General features: G+C 39.6%; 1 protein-coding gene across 10 annotated transcripts in view; it reads left to right on the top strand.

The window, feature by feature from the left end:
* The window catches only part of Dys (Dystrophin), a 917,866-nt gene that overhangs the window by 46,324 nt on the left and 845,757 nt on the right, over positions 1–25,785 (top strand). For 6 of the 10 annotated variants that reach the window (XM_073982331.1, XM_073982322.1, XM_073982305.1 and 3 more), the window contains exon 2: positions 12,476–12,792. The exons of 1 other annotated variant lie outside the window; for it this stretch is intronic. In XM_073982331.1, the coding sequence (XP_073838432.1) occupies positions 12,771–12,792 (22 nt within the window). In that variant the 5' untranslated portion in view covers positions 12,476–12,770. The remainder of the gene's footprint in view (positions 1–12,475; positions 12,793–25,785) is intronic. 3 more of the 10 variants (XM_073982310.1, XM_073982280.1, XM_073982287.1) reach the window with 2 other exon arrangements.

Below are 25,785 nucleotides of genomic sequence, written 5' to 3'. Positions count from 1 at the left end.
ATATTGACAATTTTGGGTGGACTGCAGGGAACCTGAAATGTCAAATCACCGGTAGTTCCGCAAACAAAATAACCAAAACCTTCAATATACCGAGTGCCAGAAGGTAACGTTATATTGGGCCTATTTCAAAACATGGACCTATATTGACAATTTTTGTGGAGAAGTGTTGTGACCATAAAGAACTTCAAATGACAAATTACAGTTATTTCGGTTAAAAATTGTAGATAAAATCTTAATAACAACGAAAATCCTAGGTGCTGTTGTATTCAGGCTATACCAAAACGTGAACCAATATTGGCAATTTTTGGTGGAGAAGTTTCGAGACTATAGGGAACCTGAAATTTAAAATTACGAGTAGTTCAGTTAAAAAAAATTAGTTACAACCCTTAAATTACAGAAAAAATATAGCTAAAACCCTCAAAATTCCAAAAATCGGGAGGTACAGTTATACGAAAACGTGGACGATATAGTCCATTTTCAAACTTAATTTGCCTATAAAAAAGACTCCCGGACTATAGTGATTACAACAGGCAGGCATGGCTAAATCGACCATAATTTTATCCTGATCAAGGATATATGTACATATACTAGGTTAAGGTTTTAGGACGAGCCACTGTATTTAATGCCGCCGCTCCACTAGAAGACCAAAGGTCCATTGTGTTCATCCTGTGAGTAGACAAGAAAAGTTAGAATGAAAAGGAGGTAGTTAAGAAGGAGAAGGTGGAAATCGTGTTTTTGTCGCTTTTAAGATTCAAGACGCTAGAAGTTCATTGCCAATATCCATTTAAGACTTCTTGAGAAAAGAACAATGACTAATTGATCTATACTAGGTAGGTCTGAGGCCGAAGAGAACTTATAGTCGACGAAGAGTCTGAATCTAGTGCTGTTTAACATTGGACAATGGCATTGTAGGTGTTCACTGGTTTCCGTCTCCTCCTCATCCTCGCACAGCCTTTAATCGACTTTTTGTAGTCCAAAGTCTAAAAATCGTAGTCGACTTTTGTCTGGAGGGAAAATCTCATAATCGATTATCTTGTGATCGATTTTCGAGTTTGTCCATAGATTGTTGACTTGGCCGTTTTACACTTTTGGCGGTTTTACAGTTTCAAATGAAAACTGGAAAATCGACGAATAGTCGAATATAATCGATTTTTTGCGGTTATGAAAAAATCTGAAGTCGAGTTTTAAGACACCTGAAATAATCGCCAAACCGAAAAATCGCATTTTTAGTTTTAGACCAAAATCGAAAAGTCGATAAATCGATAATTGCTTTCCATTACCTATCCCTAATAAGACAGAAGTTATACGTCTCGATATAACTGGTCAGATAACACATAGTGTCATTTTTTGAGTCATGGTTTATTAATCATATTCTGTGTATTGCTAATTTGGCCATTAAGTATCGTTTCTACAGAGTTCGTATATTCTAGATGGTTTATTGAGATCTACGGTACATTTTTGAAGTTGGTTGTTTGCTTAATTCGAGAAAAAACTATAACGGAAATTTGACCTTGAAGATAAGGTTGAATGGATTTTATGTGTTCACGATTATTGTTCTTTAAGACGAGAGCTACAAATTTGCTTTCACGAGTGAATCCAAATTCTAGTGCGGTTTAGAAGATATGAGCTTGACAAAATGATCCCTTTTGATATCAAGGCCTCAGGTTTTTGGGGGTAAATAACCGCGAAAGTGGATGTGATAGGGAAAACGCGGGGACACGTGTCTTCTTATTTTTGGTCTCCTATCACGCTGCGGTATCAGAATATGGTTAATAATTTTCGTGTCGCATAGTGTAAGCCTAGAAATACACCAACCGTGTTTGTTATGGCATTTCCGAGCAGATAGCTTACAATGATTTATAAGATATTAACAAGGATTATTTGTCAGAACCCCACGTGCTCCCGACAAGCGAGTGGGAAGGTCCTTGTTCATACTAATCTTATCGCAAATAGATGCGGATTGCGCGGACGACTTAAACATGCTATCGAACGTTAACCCAATATTTTGGGGTAGTTAGTGGTCGGAATCAAGACACAATCGACCAATATGTTCAGGAGGGAGCCTCATTTCAGCCGTCCAGGTAGTGAACAGTGGGAAAGTGCAACGCAGTGTAGTAGTAGCGGCAGATAATTTCATAATCCTCAGATGGAAGAATTGTACTAAGTCAGCTATGTAAATATTGCACCTATCACATAAATAGGTTATTGTCAACACGATACCAAGATCATACAATCATCCACACACATTATTATAATTATTTTGTCTGGTGGTTGTGGAATTTGAGAAACGTAGAAGTTAGCTCCCTGCTTCACTCTACGAGCCTTCAATATTGAATTCCACAAACGATTGCCGTCCACACATATAATTGATTATCCAACATTTCAAACACGGCTGTAGGGTAGTTTTCTATATGTCCTTGAACAGCCCGGCATGATTGACGGAATCGAATGGCTTTGGTAGATCAAGAGCCACCATGAATGGTCGGTCGTAGGACCTGCTCTGGTTCAGTCCTCGACTGATATGTGTGTATATAGCGTGTAATGATTTTGTAGTGCTATAGTTTTTTTAGAATCCATGTTGATGTTGGGCAACTGGAAAACTGCTTCTCATCGTGGGGAGGAGTAGTGCCTTTAGAATCTTTGCTACTGACGACAGGAGGGAGATCGGCTTAAGTATCGGGACCACCAACTTTCCAGGCTTCCGGTACAATATGGGTGTCTTATTTCAATGGATCCGTGCTTTATCTCAGAAACTAATAAAAATTTTGCTTTGCGGTCTTCAGCAATATTGTAGTCCTAAAGTAGTAGAACTTACATGTCAAACAGACGAACTACGACAAACCACATATAGCGCATAAAAATTGATAAAATATAGGAAAGATGACATAATTTCTGGAATTGTGGTCAGTAACAGCCAAACTATTGAGAGTTGAACCAAGTAGCCTTAAGCAAAAATTTTCCAAATAATGTCCTCAGCAATTCTTCAGAACATTCTGAAACGATAAAACACTTATTTCATGTTGTTTAGGCAGTATTTCATATCATACTTTCTAAACATATTTCAAACAACGTTCACACATGCTGTTCTCATATTTGACATTTCAATGTATTGATGATATATTAATCAAATTGTCGTTGAAAATTATGATAGAAACAACGCGATAGAGGAATTTTATAACAATGATATGTTCTGAAGAGTTGTGTATTACATTCCAGCGAATATTTTTCGCAAAGATACCATTAAGAAAAATTTGACGGTTTTGGAGATACGCTGCGAAATATATACAAATCACGGAAATTCTAGATATACATATTATAAAATTTGAGGCAATAAATGAGGTAATGCGTGTTCTTTATGATTCCAAATACATTCTTTTTATTCTTATCTGTCTGTTTACGGTGATGATGATCAGAAAATGGTTGCCAGGACACGTCATTTATCAGACCGTGTGCAATAATGGTGATATCTGGCAAGCTGTGGCAATTTCCTCTTAATTTGCTCGACCAGCGCCAAGGCCTGAATGCCAAAGCTCATGATAAGCATTGTAGTCACCGTGCATTAGGTTATTTCCCTCCAAAAACGAATTAATGTCGGTCATGTAACACAAGGCACAGCTATTGATCGACGGTATATACATAGTAAGCAACTTTACCTCGGCAGTCCTAGACTTCACTGCTACACCCATACATTTCAAGTTAGGGTCACTAGAGTCAAGCTCAAGAGAGATAGATCTCTACTGGGCAGACAGGTGTATAATGAAGGCACGGTCTTTTAGGTTGTAACTATTGCAACGCAATAGTGAATAGCGGCTACCATGATGTTCCTCCTCATAAAGTCTACGATTTCGCCGCGGAGACCGTTGCAATTGAACTGCACAAAAATGCATTTTCGGGGCGCTGAACAACCACATGTGGTATTAGATGCTGCGTTTGTTGTTGTGGGGAGATTGAGGGGGTGTCTCATATTCCAACGACGAATTTCAGTAGCCTTTGAAGCAACCAAAACCAGATCACCCTCGGAAGTGCACCCAATCCATACATCAATTACATCATCTCGGCTGGTGTATAATGAAGGCACGGTATTTTACGTTATAACTATTGCAAAGTTGCAAGATACAGGAGACGTGAACAGCGGCTCCTCCGACGCAACCAATACCAGATCACCCTTGGAAGTTTACCAAAGCCATTACATCTCAACGATGTTGACATATGGTGGATACGGATAATGCAAACGGAACCGATCCATACCGTGGTTCTTCCATATCCAGGCACGAACCAAAGAGGCTAGGAGCAGGCATTCCGGGATAAATTGCCGCTTCCATGGTGAAAAATTACACAAACAAATAATTGTTGGGGTGACGGGCCCTGACCGAAGATTCCGAGAGTTGACGCAGAATCCTAATGAGAAACAAGGACAAGCTAGAACTGAGAGCGTTCTTCAAGACTTCCTAGGTTTTAATAGGATGAAGTCACTTGTAGTATTAGCCTGAAAGCCATTTCGGTAAGATTTCGATCCACATACTCAGGTTCCAGAATACTACAACTGTCAGACTAGGAGATCAGTAAATAAATGATTATGATATTACTGGGCTCGATCTTAATGTCCATAAGCGCGGAAAATGTTGTGTTACTGCCGTCCCTTCTGGAGTCCGGCGCAGACGAGGAAGCCGCCCAATGTGGGTCGGACAATACTGGATTTTGTGAAAGCAGACTGCGCCTCTTTAGAATTACCTGTAGTGCTCTTACAGAGTCGTTGCCCTCCACAGAGGTACCAACTTTAAGATCCGCTAAATGGGATTCACTTCCCTCATGGTAAGGGGTTGGGGTCTAGCTTTTGTCAGGGAAGAATCTCTGGTCAGACGTTGTAGTCGACACTACTATCACTTTGATACCATAAATATCGGGACTGGTCGCCCATGACGTAAGATATTAGACATAATCATGGAATAGGGAGAGTGTAACACGGTTGCTACACTGATGGAACAGTACAATTACCACGTTTACATGACGTAGTTTTCTCACTCATCAGTAGTTTCTTCAATATCTTTGATATCCACCAAGAATTTCTCTTTTTACATTTGAACTACGACAATTTCACCGAATGGAGATTTGACTGCACTTGCGTGCCCATCTCCTTTCCTAACTAAATGTGTACTTTACAATCTTTTGTTTATTTCCATACCAATCTCCACTGGTTTAATGGAGGTTTTCATTTTGCTCACTATGTCAGCGTAAAACGAGCCATTAGTTTGAATCGTAATTGCTTCCCATTGCTTCTAACCGGATTATACCGCGTCTTCGGCTTATTTATCTTTTTTCTTTTGCCTTCCTCCTACTGTGGTCTCCTACTGTGAGGAGCGAGCTCTATTCATCTCTTCCGCTTTGAGACCGGCGAACGCAACCTATTAATGTGTGAAATCGTCCCGACAAGATCGTAAAGATCTGTGATGGTGTGGAAAGTTAAGACTCCGCAATTCTTCACACCACCTGCGGTACCAGAAAAGGGATCTCTGGTTAAATCTTGTAACCTATTTACTTACAGTTTTAATCCCATCCCCCCCCGGGATCGTCAAGTTCGTTATTCTCTCTCGAGAATACCCTTGCGGTAATTCTCTGGTCAGGGGCTGGATTCTTGTTCTATGAAAATTTGAAATGAAAAACATCTGCTTTATAATTTTTTTCATTTGATAGTTTTTTCCTTTATAAAAGTTTTCATTTCACATTTTCATAGAAACAGATTTGAGCCCCAGAAACATTATTTCATAGCCTTCCTCTTAAATTCCAATTTAATTCGACCGAGCTTTGCTTGGGATTTTCCTGCATTGATTGCATTACGGTCCTTTCTGTGCATTTTATTTTCATAATTTGCCAAACTTACAACCTGGCGTGCCGAATATGTAACGTTATTTTGAGCCACTGTACAACATGTCAACAACGTCAAATCCTAAACCGGTTGGTTGGTTAGTTGTTTGGATGATTCCCCGCTACAACAAACAAGAAGACAATCACATTCAGTTTTCTTACATGAAAAATGAACTCGAATGACGACAACAAGACTCAAAATATGGACAGACAGACGGACTGGCGAAAACAAAAAACTTGTAGCTAATGTTTTGTTGCTGCTTTTCAAGAACTTCTTCAGCGCCATTTACCACAAGTACGAATATGCGTTTTTGAACTTGATACAGAAAAAAGGGTGATTGAAAGAACGAACGAAAAGGAAGAAAAGGATACGGGAGTAATTTAAGCAAAGTCAGTAAATTACTTTCCAGAAATTTTGTCAATTACAGAAAACACAATTCACAATTTTGTAAAAGCAATTTAAGCCTAAGGTGATGGTTTTTCGGGTGAATTTGAAATTCTTAAAACAATTTTTTGCTTAACTTTATTGTTAAGTTACAAAAAATTCGCTACATTGACTCTTGGCGCAATATTGTTGAATTAATTTTTCACCTTAACATTTTTTATTTCAAAATGTACTTAGCGATGTTGTTATTGTGTTTTGTTCTTGCTATTGATTTTAGTTTTTCATTTTTAATTGTTTTTTTTTTCTTCAACACAATTTTTCCATGCTCACATTTCTCACATTATTACTTTTGATTCGATCCGGTATCGTCTTAGTCGGGTTTCCAACATGTTTTCATTTCCATTTTGTTTTATCGATTGTATCAATTCAAAAACGTTCTCCGGCAATCGTTTGGGGTTTTTGTTTACACTGTTTCTTCCCCACTTTATCTTGAACACGCACAACAACCATAACCTAACACTTTAAGATCGAGTACCTTAGAGCTGACACACTCGCTCTTTCTCTCTCTCATCGTCATAGCTGATAACTTGTATTTGTTTGTTTTATTTTATGATTGCGGCGGCATTCCTACAGTTTATTTTTCCTTACTTGCTTTGTTTGTTATTTAGTTTGTTTTGTGCCGCTTTTTCGTTTTTTCTTTCGTGGTTACACAGTCATGTGTTTGTTGATCAACTCAGCCCCTGACATTCTCTCGCTCTCTTTGGCCGATCTTATACACTTTTCATTTTGTTTATTGTCATTAATTGCATGATATGATGATGGGGTTCGTGTTGTGACGTTGTTGCTGCTGTCCCATGTGCGACTTTCATTATCGTTATTTTGCCTCTGTACCTTCTTGCTCTACTAAGTGTGATCGCGTTTTTTTTCTACTTGCCTTTTGTGAGAATCCTAAAAATGTATACTGTATCTCCTTTAACGGTGGTGTATTGTACCAAACACATGACCGTATTTATCGCTGTTTTCCCGGCCTGACGATAAAGACGGAGAAGTGTTTGAATTTGTAAAAGTACGAAATGTGTTAATTATAATTAATTGATATCGTTTCGTTTCAATGAAAGTGTCATCATGGACATTTTCCGATTCATTTCATACGAAATTCATACTGAAATTTATTCGAAATTAAACTGCACACAGTGATGGACCATTAGGAGAATGCCAAAGTTATTAAAATTATAGGGTCAATGAACCCTCTACTACACGAAAGTTAAGTGAGATATGAAATGTAGACGTCGTTGTAATTGTTGGCTTTCGATTAATCACTTAGTCGCCTTTTTATGTATACAAATCTAAAAATGAAAGTTTTTGGTTACGAGGAAAATCGAAAACTCCACTTTTCCTGATTGACTTTCTTACCACAATTTTTTAGAAGAAACGTTTGGAATAACACTCTCTTTTGCCAAAAACATTTAATTAAAAATGTTAATACGATAACAAATCGGATTAAAATCGGTTTATAGTAGGCAAGCAAAAATCGAAAATAAAAGTCGACGATTGCTTTCCTTGACGTAGCTCCGCCCGAACTTATCACTTTATAGGAATATATGGAAATGTGGTATAAAATAGTACGTGGAATCTTTAGCAAATTAAACGAGACAGAACGGGAGGAATAGCGTTCATAAAATGCATGAATCTGAGCATTGACTCTTTCTGAACACTATTTATAATAAGTACGGATTCTGTTTTTAATAAGATCTTCTGAAAACGGTCTTCTATGCATGGATGTCTTAGAAGAACGACCGAGAAGTGTTTTAGTTAGAACGTCAAACTCCTCTATTAAGATGAATTTGAGCAGTATGATCCTGTGTGACTATCAAATTCCTCCATGAAAACGAGTTTGAGCATCAAACTCTATTAAGACAAGTTTGAGTACTAAAATCTTCTAAGAAGACGTGTTTGAGGAATTATCTCCTTTTTAAGGCGAGTTTGAGCATCAAACTTCTTTACGAAAGCGAAGTTTGAGAACCAAACTCCTCTATGAAGACGAATTGGAGCATCAAATTTAACTATGAATGCGAGTTTGAGCATCACACTTCCCTATGAAACTCTTCAATTAAGTCGTATTTGAGCAGTCTAATCCACCACGAAAACGACTCTGAGCATCAAACTCCTCTATTAAGACGAGTTTGAACATCAAACTTCTCTATGAAGGCGAGTTTGAGTATCAAACTTCTCTATGACGTGGAGTTAGAACATCAAACTCCTCTATTAATACGAATTTGAGCAGTATGATCCTCTATGAAGACGATTGTGACTACCAAATTCCTGAATGAAAACAAGTTTTATCATCAAACTGTTCTTTTAAGACAAGTTAGAGCATCAAACTCATCTATGAAGACGAATTGGAGCATCATACTCCTTCATTAAGACGAGCTTGAGCACTAAAATCATCTAAGAAGACAAGTTTGAGCAATAAACTCCTCTATTATGGCGAGTTTGATCATAAAACTTCTCTATCAAAGCGAGTTTGAACATCAAACTCCTTTACGAAGACGAATTGGAGCATCACGCTTCACTATGAAGGCGAGTTCGAGCATCAAACTTCTCTATGAAGGCGAGTTTGACAGTATGATTCTCTATGAAGACGAGTTTGACTATCAAATTCCTCCATGAAAACGAGTTTGGGCATCAAACTCATCAATGAAGACGAATTGAAGCATCAAAATCCTCTACTAAGACATCAAACTTCACTATGAAGGCCAGTTCGAGCATTAAACTTCTCTTTGACATCGAGTATGAGTATCAAACTTCGCTTTGAAGTGGATTTGGAGTATCAAACTCCCCAACTAAGTCGCATTTGAGCAGTCTGATCCACCACGAAAACAAGTTTGAGCATCAAACTCCTGTATTAAGACGAGTTTGAGCAGCAGACTTCTCTATGGAGGCGAGTTTGAGTATCAAACTTCTGTATGAAGGCGAGTTTCAGTATCAAACTTCACTTTGACGTAGAGCATGAGTACCAAGCTTCTCTTTGAAGTCATGTTTGAGCATCAAATTTCTCAATTAATTCGCATTCGAGCAGTCTGATCCACCACGAAGACTAGTTTGCGCATCAACCTCCTCTATGAAGGCGAGTTGGAGTATCAAACTTCTCTATGAAGTGGAGTTTGAGCATCAAACTCCTCTATCAAGGCGATTTTGAGCAGTGCGAACCTCCATGAAAACGAGTTTGAGCATCAAACTCATCTATGAAGACTAGTTTGAGCACTAAAATCCTCAAAGGAGACGGGTTTGAGCATTAAACGTCTCTATGAAGGGGAGTTTGAGCATCAAACTTCTCTATGAAAGCGAGTCTGAGCATCAAACTTCACTATGAAGGCGAGTTTGAGCGTCAAACTTCACTATGAAGGCGAGTTTGAACAACAAACTTCACTATGAAGGACTTAATTGAGGAGCATCAAACTCCTCAATTAAGTCGCATTCGAGCAGTCTGATCCACCACGAAGACGAGTTTGAGCATCAACCTCCCCTATGAAGGCGAGTTGGTGTATCAAACTTCTCTATGAAGTGGAGCTTGAGCATCAAACTCCTCTATAAAGACGAATTTGAGCAGTACCATAGACTAATGAATTTTTCCGCGGTCAAGTAACTCAAACCCGAATATTTTCTTGGATGTTTTTATTTGAGAATATATGTAGTTCTAATCAAAAATTAACCCCATGTAGTGTTTTGCCAGAACAAAATATTTATTAACTTGTATTTTTTGACATTTTGTAGTGAGTTTCTTGGTCACCACACTCACCACATTCCGTGGTCTATATATTCATTAGTCTATGGCAGTACGACCCTCTATGAAAATTTTTATTAAGACGAGTTTGAGCATCCAACTCATCTACTCCTCCTATTAAGACGAGTTTGAGCACTAAAATCCTTTAGGAAGACGAGTTTGAGCATCAAAATCCTCTTTTAAGACGAATTGGAGCATCAGACTCCCCTATGAAGACGAGTTTGAGCAATAAACTCCTCTATGAAGTCGAATTGAAGCATCAAACTGTTCTATGAAGACAAGTTTGAGCATCAAACTTCGTTATGAAGGCGAGTTTGAGCATCAAATTCCTCTATGAAGACGACTTTGAGAATCGAACTCCTATATGAAGACGAGTTTGAGCATGGAACTTCCCTATGAGAACCAGCTGGTTCTCAAAAGCCTCTATGAAGACGAGTTTGAGCAATAAACTCCTCTATGAAGTCGAACTGGAGCATCAAACTGTTGTATGAAGAAGAATTTGAGCATCAAACTTCTCTATGAAGGCGAGTTGAGCATCAAATTCCTCTATGAAGACGAGTTTAAGAATCGAACTCCTATATGAAGACGAGTTTGAGAATGGAACTTCCCTATGAGGACCAGCTGGTTCTCAAAAGCCTCTATGAAGACGAGTTTGAGCAATAAACTCCTCCATGAAGTCGAACTGGAGCATCAAACTGTTCTATGAAGACGAGTTTGAGAATCAAACTCCTCTATGAAGACGAGTTGGAGCATCAAACCTCTTTCTGAAGGCAGGTTTGAACATCAAACTTCTCTATGAAGGCGAGTTTGAGTAGGAAACTCCTCTATGAAGACGAATTGGAGCATCAAACTTCTCTATGAAGGTGAGTTCAAGCATCAAACTTCTATGAGGGCGAGCTTGAGCATCAATCTTCTCTATAAAGGCGAGGGTGTGCATCAAACTTCTCCATGAAGGCGAGCTTGAAAATAAAGCTTCTCTATGAAGGCGAGTTTGAACATCAAACTTCTCTTTGAAGTCGTGTTTGAGAATCGAACTCCTATATGAAGACGAGTTTGAGCATCGAACTTCCCTATGAGGACCAGCTGGTTCCAAAAGTCTCTATGATGACAAGTTTGAGTTCTCTATAGAAAAAAATGTGTTCCACAATTTGTATCTATAAAATTAGGTGTGTTCCACAAAATGTGCCATAATGTGATAATAACACAAATATGTCATAAGCTATAGTCCTGAGATTGATTGGTCTTGAGTGTGACATATGGGCAATAATTTGATGTTGGTAGTCTTATTCCTCTAGATTGCTTAGCTAATTCGGTTAGATTCACAGACCAGACAACATCAAATTTTTCAGCGCTGCCAAGAGTACTCTCAGCTTATGAGGATTTCGGTTATGTTAACCTTCTCAACATTAGATTATTCTATCTTAAAAATGTAAAGAAAATTATTGCAGGAATATCGCATCTAATTTTCCATTCCAATATTGTGCTGCACTTACACAGTTTGCATCCATACCCCCGGTGCAATGTTGTGGCATTGCATTTAAGCTCCTCTCGGCAATACAAATCACACAAAACGAAAACAAAAATTGTTTGTTTATTTTTCTTATTGTTATTGATTTGCAGCGATTCGTTTGCCTCCTTTGCTTGGTATGTATACCGAGTATGTTGACCGAGTAGCAGGCTAACTTGGACGGGCGAGCAATTCTATGGGTTAGCTTGTTAGAGTTTTGTGTTGCATACCAAGTTTATGGTTATTTTGTATGTTGTCTGAGGTCCCCTCTTGCATTTGTGGACGGCGACCCTCGCACACAATCTCCCACAAAAATGCACATTCACCAACATGCAATCGCTGGTGTGTGTAGTCGATGCATTCGGGCCATGCATAGGTCTCAGATGTGTGAAACGTGATTTTGTTTATACGATAACAATTAAAACAACAACAACAATAACAGAAACAGCATCAAACCACAATGACAACACCAATGAAATCAGCAAATTGTTTATTTACTATTTTGTGATGGTGTTTTCGCCAACGTCAAATAAAATCGGAAAAAAATTCGAGCGCGCGAAAAATGTTATTGAAACGGAAATTGAATAAAAAATTAAATAAAAATAACAACAACAAACAAAAAGCCTGTTATGTCAGTCGGAAATAAGTGGCCGGCAACCTGCCGGCAAAATTATCAAGCAAATTTCAATGTGGTCAAATTAAATGAAAACAAAAGAAACAAACTATAGAGTTTTTGTTTTCCAAAATAATTTACCCGCCGGAGCCAATATTGTGTTGCTCTTCCAATGAACATTTTAAATGGAAATTTCATTGAATAAAGTGATTTGTTTTAAATTGCCATAACATCAGCAGCTGTTCTATTGAAATTGTGCAAATTTATGTTATATTATTTTATGCAATTATGGTTTTGATGATTTAATTTTTGATCTGTTTTTAGTGTTAACCGAAAATATTATAATCTTTTTTTCGCTTTTGTGTACAACTCTTGTATGCGTGTGTGTGAAAGTTTGAAAAGTGCTAAAAATATTATTACAAAATATTGCAAAATATTAAAGAGTTAAAATAATAATAATAATAAAACTGTAATTATGCAGCTTAATTGAAAAAAATTCTTAACAAATTGTGATTAATGAATAAAATTCAACCCTAACCAACCATTCCCAACAATCATCATCTACTATATTCCCAAAATAAGGATTAACATTTAATACCTCGTTATCGTTTAACAAACCATGGAGCCATCAATTTTAATTGGTAAGTTTTTTTTTTTTCTTTTCAAATCAAAATTTGACATAAATAATAAATTTATATATAAGAGCATTTGGTGATCATAAGATATGTATATATAAACAATGGGGAACAGGTTTCGTTTAAGGGCATCTCCCTGTGTGAGAGGTAGTCCTTGTATCCTTAACACAAGTATAGTTTGACCTGTGTTACGAGACTTTCCCTTTTTGGGATTGAAATATTTATTAGAGGTGGTCCCAGTTTTGATCACAACGATATTTATTTTCCACTATAATATAATAATTGTTCCACAAACATCCCAGATGGGACAAGGGAGACTTCTCTCATATCAACGAGTGCACCCCGACTGATATTAGCTCAAAAATATGGGACCTACTGTTTATCGTCGAGTCCGAACGGCGTGTCTTAAGACACCACTTGTAGAGAAATTTTACTTGGATGAAATACTCAGGAAATGTCGCCAACATTACTGAGGGGTATTTTGCCACCGTTGAAAATTGTTTGATGTTGCTTGGCCGGGGAATCGAACCCACGACCTTCAGCGTGCAAGGCGGGTGTGCATACCATTGCACCACGGTGGCACCCAATAAGACGTTGAGGTATTCTATAAGACCTTGCGGTCTTCTATAAGACCTTGGGTCTTATATAAGACCTTGGGTCTTCTATAAGACCTTGAGGCCTTCTATAAGACTTGAGGTCTTCTATAAGATTTTGAGGTCTTCTATAATACCTTGTGCTTTTTTATAAGCTTGGGGTCTTCTATAAGACCTTGTGGTCCTCTATAAGGACACATTTGGATTTTCTATTAAAAAACCTTCTGGTCTCCTTTGAGAAGACCCTGTTCTCTTCTACAAGATTAACTTGTGGTGCTCTGTACGAAGACTTTGTGTTTTTTTGTGGTTTTCTATGAGAAAATCTTTTGGTTTTCTATGAGTAGACCTGCTCATCCACTTTAAGAAGGCCTTCTGATCTTCAATGGTCTTCTTTGAGAAGGTGAGCTGGTCTCCTAAAAAAGAGCATCTTATTTTCTGTGAGAAACCCCCGTGGTCTTCTATAAGAAGACCTTCTGCTCTTCTATAAAAAGACCTCCTGATCTTCAATGGTCTGCTATAAGAAGGTCTTCTGAACGTCTGTGAGAAAACCCCTTCTGATTTTCTATGAGAAGGCCCTGTGGTCTTCTATAAGAAGACCTTTTGACTCTCTAGTGTTTAAGGAGACCTGCTGGTCTTCTACAAAAACACCAGCTTGCTTTCTTTAAGATGACTTGCTAGACTACTATAAAAAGAGCTGTTGGTCTTCTTTAAGAAGGTCAGTTGGTCTTCTAAAAGAACACTAGCTGGTCTTCTTTGAGAAGACCGTCTGGTTTCTATAATAATAGACCTTGTGCACTTCTATAAGACCTTCTGCTCTTTTATAGAAAGAGTAGTGTAAAATAGAAGACCTCAAGGTCTATATAGAAGACCTCAAGGTCTATATAGAAGACCTCAAGGTCTATATAGAAGACCTCAAGGTCTTCCTATAGAAGACCTCAAGGTCTTCCTATAGAAGACCACATAGTCTTGTTATAGAAGAGTACAAGGTCTTATTCTAGACGACCACAAATTCTTCTCTGAGATGACCACATGTTCTGCTTGGAGAAAACCACAAGACCGTCTAGAAGGAAACCGCAAGTCTTCTTACAGAAGACAACCAGGGATCTTTCATGGCGTAGCATACGACGAAGATCACAGGGTCTTCTTATAGGAGACCACAATGTCTTCTTTCAGAAAACCGAAAGGTATTCTTATAGAAGACCACAAGGGGTTATTATAGAAGAGTACGAGGTCTTCTTTAAGAAGGCCACAAGATCTTCTTATAAAGGATCACAATTTTATAGAAGATCCATGGTATGCTTATAGAAGACCACAAAATCTTGTTATAGAAGGGTACAACGTCTTATTCTAGAAGACCACAAATTCTTCGCTGAGAAGACCACAAGACCTTCTTACAGCAGACAACCAGGGATCTTACATGGCGCAGCATACGGACGAAAATCACAGGGTCTCCTTATAGGAGCCCAAATGGTCTTCTTATAGAAAACGGCAAGGTCTTCTAATAGAAGACCACAAGGTCTTCTTACAGAGGACCACAAGGTCTTGTTTTAGATGACCACAAGGTCTTCTTATGGAAGATCACAAGGTCTCTTTGTAGAAGGCCACAAGGTCATCTAATAAAAGACCACAACGTCTAATTTTGGAAGTCACCTATGGTGGTCTTTTATTTTATAGAAACCTCCTTCTATAAAAACCTCCTACGGAGGTCCTCTACTCTATAGAAACCTCCTACCAAGGTCCTCTATTCTATAGAAACCTCCTACGCAGGTCTTCTATTTTATAGAAACTTCCTACGGAGGTCTTCTATTCTATAGAAACCTCCTACGGAGGTCTTCTATTCTATGGAAATCTCCTACGGAGGTCTTCTATTCTATAGAAACCTACTACGGAGGTCTTCTATTCTATAGAAACCTCCTACGGATGTATTCTATTCTATAGAAACCTCCTACGGAGGTCTTCTATTCTATAGAAACCTCATACGGAGGTCTTCTATTCTATATAGAAACCTCCTACGGAGGTCTTCTATTCTATATAGAAACCTCCTACGGAGGTCTTCTATTCTATATAGAAACCTCCTACGGAGGTCTTCTATTCTATATAGAAACCTCCTACGGAGGTCTTCTATTCTATATAGAAACCTCCTACGGAGGTCTTCTATTCTATATAGAAACCTCCTACGGAGGTCTTCTATTCTATATAGAAACCTCCTACGGAGGTCTTCTATTCTATATAGAAACCTCCTACGGAGGTCTTCTATTCTATATAGAAACTTCCTACGGAGGTCTTCTATTCTATATAGAAACCTCCTACGGAGGTCTTCTATTCTATATAGAAACCTCCTACGGAGGTCTTCTATTCTATATAGAAACCTCCTACGGAGGTCTTCTATTCTATATAGAAACCTCCTACGGAGGTCTTCTATTCTATATAGAAATCTCCTTCGGAGGTCTTCTATTCTATATAGAAACCTCCTACCGAGGTCTTCTATTCTATATAGAAACCTCCTACCGAGGTCTTCTATTCTATATAGAAACCTCCTACCGAGGTCTTCTATTCTATATAGAAACCTCCTACCGAGGTCTTCTATTCTATATAGAAACCTCCTACGGAGGTCTTCTATTCTATATAGAAACCTCCTACGGATGTCTTCTATTCTATATAGAAACCTAATACGGATGTCTTCTATTCTATATAGAAACCTCCTACGGAGGTCTTCTATTCTATAGAACATCCTACGGAGGTCTTCTCTTCTATAGAAACCTCCTACGGATGTCTTCTATTCTATAGAAACCTCCTACGGAGGTCTTCTATTCTATATAGAAACCTCCTACGGAGGTCCTCTATTCTATAGAAACCTGCTACGGAGGTCTTCTATTGAAACCTCCTACGGAGGTCTTCTATTCTATAGAAACCTCCTACGGAGGTCTTCTATTCTATAGAAACCTCCTACGGAGGTCTTCTATTCTATAGAAACCTTCTACGGAGGTCTTCTATTCTATAGAAACCTCCTACGGAGGTCTTCTATTCTATAGAAACCTCCAACGGAGGTCTTCTATTCTATAGAAACCTCCTACGGAGGTCTTCTATTCTATAGAAACCTCCTACGGAGGTCTTCTATTCTATAGAAACCTCCTACGGAGGTCTTCTATTCTATAGAAACCTCCTACGGAGGTCTTCTATTCTATAGAAACCTCCTACGGATGTCTTCTATTCTATAGAAACCTCCTACGGAGGCCTTCTATTCTATAGAAACCTCCTACGGAGGCCTTCTATTCTATAGAAACCTCCTACGGAGGTCTTCTATTCTATAGAAACCTCCTACGGAGGTCTTCTATTCTATAGAAACCTCCTACGGAGGTCTTCTATTCTATAGAAACCTCCTACGGAGGTCTTCTATTCTATAGAAACCTCCTACGGAGGTCTTCTATTCTATAGGAACCACCTACGGAGGTCTTCTATTCTATAGAAACCTCCTACGGAGGTCTTCTTTTCTATAGAAACCTCCTACAGAGGTCTTCTTTTCTATAGAAACCTCCTACGGAGTTCTTATATTCTATAGAAACCTCCTACGGAGGTCTTCTATTCTATATAGAAACCTCCTACGGAGATCTTCTATTCTATATAGAAACCTCCTACGGAGGTCTTCTATTCTATAGAAACCTCGTACGGAGGTCTTCTATTCTATAGAAACCTCCTACGGAGGTCTTCTATTCTATATAGAAACCTCCTACGGAGGTCTTCTATTCTATATAGAAACCTCCTACGGAGGTCTTCTATTCTATATAGAAACCTCCTACGGAGGTCTTCTATTCTATATAGAAACCTCCTACGGAGGTCTTCTATTCTATATAGAAACCTCCTACGGAGGTCTTCTATTCTATATAGAAACCTCCTACGGAGGTCTTCTATTCTATATAGAAACCTCCTACGGAGGTCTTCTATTCTATATAGAAACCTCCTACGGAGGTTTCCTATTCTATATAGAAACCTCCTACGGATGTCTTCTATTCTATATAGAAACCTCCTACGGAGGTCTTCTATTCTATATAGAAACCTCCTACGGAGGTCTTCTATTCTATATAGAAACCTCCTACGGAGGTCTTCTATTCTATATAGAAACCTTCTACGGAGGTCTTCTATTCTATATAGAAACCTCCTACGGAGGTCTTCTATTCTATATAGAAACCTCCTACGGATGTCTTCTATTCTATATAGAAACCTCCTACGGAGGTCTTCTATTCTATATAGAAACCTCCTACGGAGGTCTTCTATTCTATATAGAAACCTCCTACGGAGGTCTTCTATTCTATATAGAAACCTTCTACGGAGGTCTTCTATTCTATATAGAAACCTCCTACGGAGGTCTTCTATTCTATATAGAAACCTCCTACGGAGGTCTTCTATTCTATATAGAAACCTCCTATGTAGGTCTTCTATTCTATATAGAAACCTCCTACGGAGGTCTTCTATTCTATATAGAAACCTCCTACGGAGGTCTTCTATTCTATATGGAAACCTCCTACGGAGGTCTTCTATTCTATATAGAAACCTCCTACGGAGGTCTTCTATTCTATATAGAAACCTCCTACGGAGGTCTTCTATTCTATATAGAAACCTCCTACGGAGGTCTTCTATTCTATAGAAACCTCCTACGGAGGTCTTCTATTCTATAGAAACCTCCTACGGAGGTCTTCTATTCTATAGAAACCACCTACGGAGGTCTTCTATTCTATAGAAACCACCTACGGAGGTCTTCTATAGAAACCTCCTACGGAGGTCTTCTTTTCTATAGAAACCTCCTACGGAGTTCTTATATTCTATAGAAACCTCCATATAGAAGGCTTACTTTTCCACATGTCGTCACGATGGAGTCCCATAGCTCATTATGCCCATATTAAAATGCATTTTAACCTTTTTCGGAGGGAAATAAAATTTATTTTGTCATTAAAATGCAAACTCCAACATGTTTTAAATATCAGCTACGGTAGTCAGTCACTCAATGGAACTCTTCAAGAGAGTGCCTTGCTAACATGCAATGGTGATTTGCGTTTTTTGGTAATTGTTGTGGTTTGCCGCAATACCATTTGACAGGCAGATAATACCTGCAGCAGTTTGAAGAGTTGCCGGTATATTACCACCACCAACTGTGTGATGTTTAACTAAGTCAAACATTTGTATGTTTTTGGTGTTTAATCAATGTGTGTTTGGTTTTATTTTGTCTGTATGTCTGTTTGTCCGCACAAAACGTCATACATAGTTAGCATAACTTGTGTTGGGATAGTAGAGATAAACAATGTTTCATTACGTTTAAAAAAGAGGTATTGGAATGGTGGTTTTGGGTTAGATACTTATTTTTTCATTGTGGTGGAGTTATGTGTATTTGAGGGGTTCAGTGGTTCAGTGTGTGTTTTTTAAAGTAAACAGTGTAGTGTGGAGGCTTGTTATGTGTCTCTTATCTCTCTGCAACTATGGATACGGGTTACCAGTGTTAGTTGCAGTTTAACAGGTAACCAGTTTTTGTTCATTGTTTATCCAAAATTCTTCAAATACCCACTTGTGGCTGCTTTGCGCTTGGGGCATTGGGACACCAAGTCTGTCCCCTCTATGATGTCTTGTTGTTGGTGGTCTAGTGGCCGCTCTTGCCGTTCGTACGTACAGCTTGTTGCTTATTTATGTTCCCAATTAATGAATGAATGGTATTGAATGAATTATCTCTTCAATACGACGACATACGAATAGCTAACGACCCACATAGATCATTAAACAATAACAACAGCAACAAATTATGAATACAATTTTTTTATTTCACATTTTTATGGTGTTTCGTTCGTTGTTTCAATTCTCGGTGGGTTTTTATTACTTTTCGAGTAAATCATTTCAGCGGTAATTGAGGATGAATTGAAATCTATAAAATTAAGCGGTAAGCTTGAGGATGATTGTTATCAGTTGTGAAATGTTCAGAAGACTTGTTGAATGAAATTTTTGGAGTGAAGATAATGTGCAGAGTCTTCTTGACAATAGAAGAAGAAGGGGTGTGCAGAGATGAGAGCAAGAATGGAATATTTTTAGACGACAAGTGGTGCCTTAGACACGCCGTTCGGACTCGGCGATAAACAGTAGGTCCCATATCAATTAGCTAATATGGATCTGGGTGCACTCCTCGATATGAGAGAAGTCTCCCTTGCCCTTCTGGGATGTTTGTGGAACAATTATATATAAGTTGTTGCTGTTGTTGTAACAGTGTTTATTATTATGTTTGTATATTCGTTCTTCTGTTCAATCTGACTCTGGGTCTATCTCCAGTTCCAGGAAAGTGGCTGCGTTAGCCTGATTGTAGCCACAGATCCACTGGATTTAGATAAGTAGGTTTGGCGGGGCAGTTGAAAAGGTGTTTTGTGTCGTGCGGGCCCATGCCGCATACTGGGCAGATGTCTTGCACGGCACGGTCGATTTCCGCCCAACAATAATTTAGGCGACTGCAATATCCCGACCGTAGTTGAGTCAAAACTACTCTGGTTTATCGTGGCAGCTGACGCTCCTCAGCTGTGATAGATGGGGGATGTACTTTATTCCCACTATATTTGCTTATGGTCTTAGCAACTGCATCCGTGTGAATGCTATTTAAACCTGCTTGATTTGCATGGTGATCTAGCGGTTCTCTCCTGTATCGTTGGAGCTTTCCCTCTAGAGCCTACCCACCAGATGGTGATTGGGATGGCTCTCACGGTAACACCCAAGCAAGTAGTGCAATGAAAGCATCTAATTGTGTTGCTGTACTAGAAGAATCTTTGCCTCCTCATGCAGATGGCCAACTGAAGACTTGAGGCGGCACCCTGTTGCTGTTCTCAGGGCGGCATTCTGAATCATCAGTTTGAATCATTTTCCAAGTCGTATCACATAATCTCGTGGACCAAACTGGAGCCGCATAGCTTACCACAGACCAACCTATAGCGTTATACGTGGTCAACAAGGTTTCTTTATCTGCACGCCAAGTGCTGCCGGCTAGGGACTAGGTCCTCAACCTTGTTCCTACTTTTTAGTTTGTCGCACATAGTGGCGTGTGCGCACGACTTAAATGTAGTGTCGAATGTGACCCCTAAAATTTGGGGGCAGTTTGTGATCGGAATTCTGCGACCACGACATTCAACTCTCTTCCAAACTGCGCTGTCCATGTGGTGAACAGACTGGCTGTAGATTTTGTGGCGGATATCTATATATTCCTCGAGTGTAAAAAGGTGGTAAGATCGGTTAAATAGGATTTTAGTCTTTCACAGATGTCATCAGGGAAGGTGCCTGACGCCAGGATCGTGCAATCATCCTAATACGTTACGATCTCGATGCCGTCTGGTGGGGGCGGAATACAGGAGGAGGAGATATCACCCGACCTTGGGGAACTCCCTGTTTCACTCTACGGGGCTTAGACTTCTTGTTCCTGAATTCCACGTACGACTGGCGTCCACACATATAGTTGACTATCCAAAGTTTCAAGCTTGGCCGGAGGGTTGTCTGCTCAATGTTCTATCACACGACGGTCTCTGGTTGAGTCCTTGACAAATATATGTGGAGATGGCGTGCAGCGCTCTTGTCTGGCTGTGCTGCTTACGGCATCCATGCTGATGATCGGCAACTTGATAGCTATTTCTGATACTGGGGAGGACTAAGGCCTAAAGGGTCTATGCTACGGGTGACAAAAGCGAAATCGGCCTGTACGATTCACTTTTGCTGGCATCCTTGCCTGGCTTCCGTGGCGGGACCACCCAGCGCAGTTGAGAATTTAGTGAGATACTCCACTCCCGGCTCATCCAGCTGCTTCAGCATTACCATGGAGATTCCATTAGGGCCCAAGGCTTTGGACGATTTAGCGTTCCTGATGGCATTTGCAATATCATCCATAGTAAACTGTGGTGCCTCATCCTCGGCAAGAAGAGATCTGATACGCGTAATACTCTTCTCTTCGCCCAGTCACTCCCAAGGTGCTCGACAAACTGTCGATTAAAATAACTTGCGCAGGTGACTGAGATCCTATCTTCCATCCTTTCAGAGTTCGAGAGAGACTTAACCGGTGCCCACAATTCACTTATACCGGCTCCAATGTTGGAACTCATTAGATGATTTAACCACTTGTTCCTTATGCTTATGCTCGCTGACCGGCCTGTTAACTTCCAGTGTAAGCTCCCTGACGCTGGGGTCATTTGGGGTTGCCTCGACGAAGCTAATCACGCTCATTTGCTAATCCCGTCGTCTTCGCTGGAAAGTTTTGTCTTACTTCGGTACTCGGACGTCCTTTTCGCTAACCGAACATCAGAAGGATTGGGCAGTTCTCTGAAGCGGTGATTGGTGAACTCTCTGAAACTCGGCGGCGTTCAGAGGTGATGAAATCGGGAGGTCTGCTAATGTAGACAATTATGGGGAGATGGTCTGATCCAAGGGAAATGATGGGTTGTCTGGTAACGTCAATTGCCAGACTAGGTGACACAATGGTTATGAATTGTGACACTCTCCTCTAATTCTAGGAGGGGCGTCCTTATTGACTGTGCAAAACGTATAGCTATCAGTCTGCTTAGCCAGCGCTCTGGTCCTTTCCGAGGGCCGAATGCCACATCTCATGATGCGCATTAAAGTCCCCCAGGACCAGGCGATTATGACCTTCCAAAAGCGGGCTAATGTCAGGCTCGCAATCTGAGATAAAGCTATTTCTCGGCGGGATGTATACGTTCAGCAACTCTATCTTGGTAGTTCCAGACCTGACTGCTACCCCCATACATTCCATGTACGACATACATTCCATGCAATAGGAAAGCTAATCCCTCACCTTCCTTCTTTCATCAACACGTTGTAACCATCACAACGTTGTTAGCTGCACTTGTTGTTGAGCTTGGTTTTTTGGACCGCCGTGACCTTGATGTTCTTCCGACTCATGAAATCTACTATTTCTACGATCTTACCTCGGAGTCCATTACAATTAAATTGCAAAAAGGATGCATTTTCTGGGATTGGGGCAACAAAGTCGTGGGGGCTGCGGCGGAGTTTCGTAATCTGGTGACGATTCATTGGGAACTGTATTCACGCAGCATGCAGCACCATGTCCCTGTCGTAGTCCCTCACGCGGACAAGTCCAGAGCAACCCCTAGATGCACACACTCCTTACATCTGTTGCATCTCACCGAAGGTTGCATATGGGTGAAGATGCGGACAAACCGACCACAAATATAAACCGACCACATGGATCAAAAGAATTCGGGGCTGGCATTCCGGGATATGCTGCTCCCAACACAGAAAAACAAAACAACTGCGAACATATGTACACTGAGGTGGCAGCAACTGGCCGGAACGCTGATGTTGTGTGGTTCCGGGTCAGTCCGGTACTTACTGCCGTGGGATTGTAGATGACAAGTAGGAAGTTTTAATAGAAGAGTAGAAAAGATTGTTTAAAGACAGATGGAAAAGATGTCTTGCAGAAAAAGGATATTCTGTAAAGTAACTTATAACAAATCTTCGAAAGCAGTTTTGGAATTTTTGTCGAAGGTAGTCCTGATTACAATGATAAAAATTTTTTCGTGGGCAAGTCCATACTTCTTGAGATTGTAGTCTTAACGATCTTACAACCCTACCGACGACAAATAAAATTTTTGATACCTGATATTAGTTTTCCTTTGGGGGCCAATAACCGTCTGGTGCTAAGAGAACTTCAATTCTCATCATGAGCTTTGTCTTTCCGTTTTAGGCAATGACCAGATGTTTACAACGCTCGTCGAGGAAATTCATTGCTCTACATTTTGCCCAATAAACGAAGACTCCCCTACGAGGATAAGGGGATATTGCCACAGTTCGCCAGACATCACAGACATCATCGCCAAACGATAAGCTTTGTGGCATCACCTTTGTCCCAAGCCTATGTTACGAACCAATTTGGTATGTGGTGTGGAAAATTCCAAATGGAGTGGTATTAGGCCAGAATAGCAAAATCCGAATGGGGATTTATGTATATTCTTAGGCCAATCTTTCATTATATGGTACAGTCCTTATATAAAGGTACTTTCGAAGTCCAGGTTCTAAACCGATTTAGTATGGACTGTGGTAAATCCCAAATGAAGGTTAGCCGATAGCCTTATTTTTTATTCCACAGATGGCCAGAGTGGAATATTTACGTATAATCGTCAAAGGGAAGGTCATTGTCTCTCCTCCCTGGAGACCTCACAAGACTATAATTAACCAGTAATGATTAATTTTCACATTTTGTTCACAATTTTTAATATTCCTTTATAAGGAAAAAACATTACAAACATCAAAACAACAACTATCTTCTTATTATAACTTTAACTGGAAAATATATGTAAACAACAACAACGACGGCAAGCAATAACAATATGAAGGCATTTTGCATTAAAATGTTGCTCGAAAACAGAAAATGACTCTTAATTGCCACAATAAGTGTCATCGTGTTCAACACGACGACAATCATTCATTCAATCTGCCCCATCTTTCTGCGGAGCTATATATTATTTTTACGATGAAAAGAAAATAAAAATTATTTCTTCTTATTTGCTTTCCATGGTAATATTGGGCTGTGGACGGATGTGAAAGGGTATTCTGCCATTTCAATTGAGTGTTAAACACATGGGATGTCAATGAGTGAAATGGAAATTACTGTGAAAAATTAATTGACTAAAAGGAAAGAGTTGAAACTGGAGCTATAATATGATACGGCTGTAAATGAAAATCCCACTGTGTTGAAATTATGGCAATGATGACCTTCTGCCTCACAGAAAGTCGAAAGGCCAAAACTCTTACAAGTCCACATAAGGTCACAAGGTCTTCCAGACATCAACATTTCAAAAACATCCATAACTGCTCTTAAATTGAATATAAAAAATAAGTTTCCAAGGTAAAAATTCGAATATTTCACAAAAAAAAAAATTTAAATATGAACAAAAATAATGGCTTCGAGTTCTCCTCAAAAATATTTCTAAATATCTACGAATTTTCGCCAAAAATATTTAAAATAATTATCCCCATTTATGGCTTACAATAACACTCACTAAATATTTTTTTAGGCAAATTCGCGTTTATTGTTCCGAACGCCCTCAAAAGTGTTTTTAAAATATCCAAGTTTCGGGCTCCAAAGGCCCTTGATAAGTATTTTTTAATAATACACTTATTTCACTTCCAAATTATAACCGTTAATATATCTCAAAAAAGTAGGAAAAATATTTTTTTTATAAATCTACTGTGAGTTCTCAAAACAAAAATCTGCCTACGTCTATAAAGAACCAGGAGAGAGGTGGATAGGTTTAGCTGGACAGTTAAACAGATGCAGCGTATCGTGGTCGTCTCCACATATAGGACCTGCGTTGAGCATCTTGCTGTCAATTTGAGTCCAATAAGAATTGAGGCGGCTGCGGCTCTAAATCTTAATTGAGCTAAAACTACTCGTGTTTGCCTCGGCAGCTGGAGTTCTTCTGTTCCGATGGATGGGGTTTTTCCGAGTACGGCATTCACACTATATCTTTCAACTGCCCGTGCTACTGCATCAGTGTGAACCCTGGTTGACAGACTCGTTGATCTAGAGCTTCCCGTTTGTACCTTGGAACCACTCTCTCTAGATCAGGAAGAGCTGCTTGAGGGGAGGAAACATGTCCACGAGGGCCGCATTATGTATAGTGCTGGTGTACCGGTAAAATCTTCGACTTCGTATGAAGATTTTACCTTTGGACCTATGGCTCTAGGTCAACAAGATATCCCCCCACGTGTCTGGGTGGGGCAAGCCTTTCTACTAGTTTATGGCAGGGATACTTACAGCGATAATAGCCAAGCAAGTACTGCATCCACAACATCACGTACACATCACGTGAATTTTCCGGAATCCATGGAGATGTTGGAAAACGCTACGATTTGCCTCTGATGGCTTGCTTGGCTTCAGGTTTGAAACCCCCCTCGCAACTTTCCAGCCTTCTGGTGCAATATGGATTGCTACCGACAAATTAAGGACACTTGTGAAATACTTAACGTTGGGTTCATTCAGTTACTTAAGCATATCCATTGAGATTCCACGCGGACCCAAAGCTTTGGAGATTTCGTGTTTTGGATGGTATCTGCAACATCGCTCATCGTAAATTGTGGTGGTATTTCCACGGCTGAGAGGTTTCTTCGCCTTATCACTCTCGGGGTGCTCTACAAACACACTCATTCGTTAGTCTCGGCGCCTCTGCCGAATTTGGTCAAATTTCGTTTATTCGGCCTGAATTTATGTAGCGAGCGGCTGCAGCTGTGTTGATGTCCTGAAAATGTTCTCAGATATCCAATGTTCTGAGGGTACAGACAGCTCTTGGAAGCGGTTATTGGTAAATCCTCTGAACACTTGCTATTCAGTTTTTCCATAGGTCAGAAAAGTACATTGATAAGAGGT

The sequence above is a fragment of the Musca autumnalis genome, unplaced genomic scaffold (assembly GCF_047663935.1).
Source record: "Musca autumnalis isolate F117 unplaced genomic scaffold, ASM4766393v1 scaffold_1, whole genome shotgun sequence".
NCBI classification, from domain to species: domain Eukaryota; kingdom Metazoa; phylum Arthropoda; class Insecta; order Diptera; family Muscidae; genus Musca; species Musca autumnalis.
This window is presented reverse-complemented; position numbering and strand designations above follow the sequence as displayed.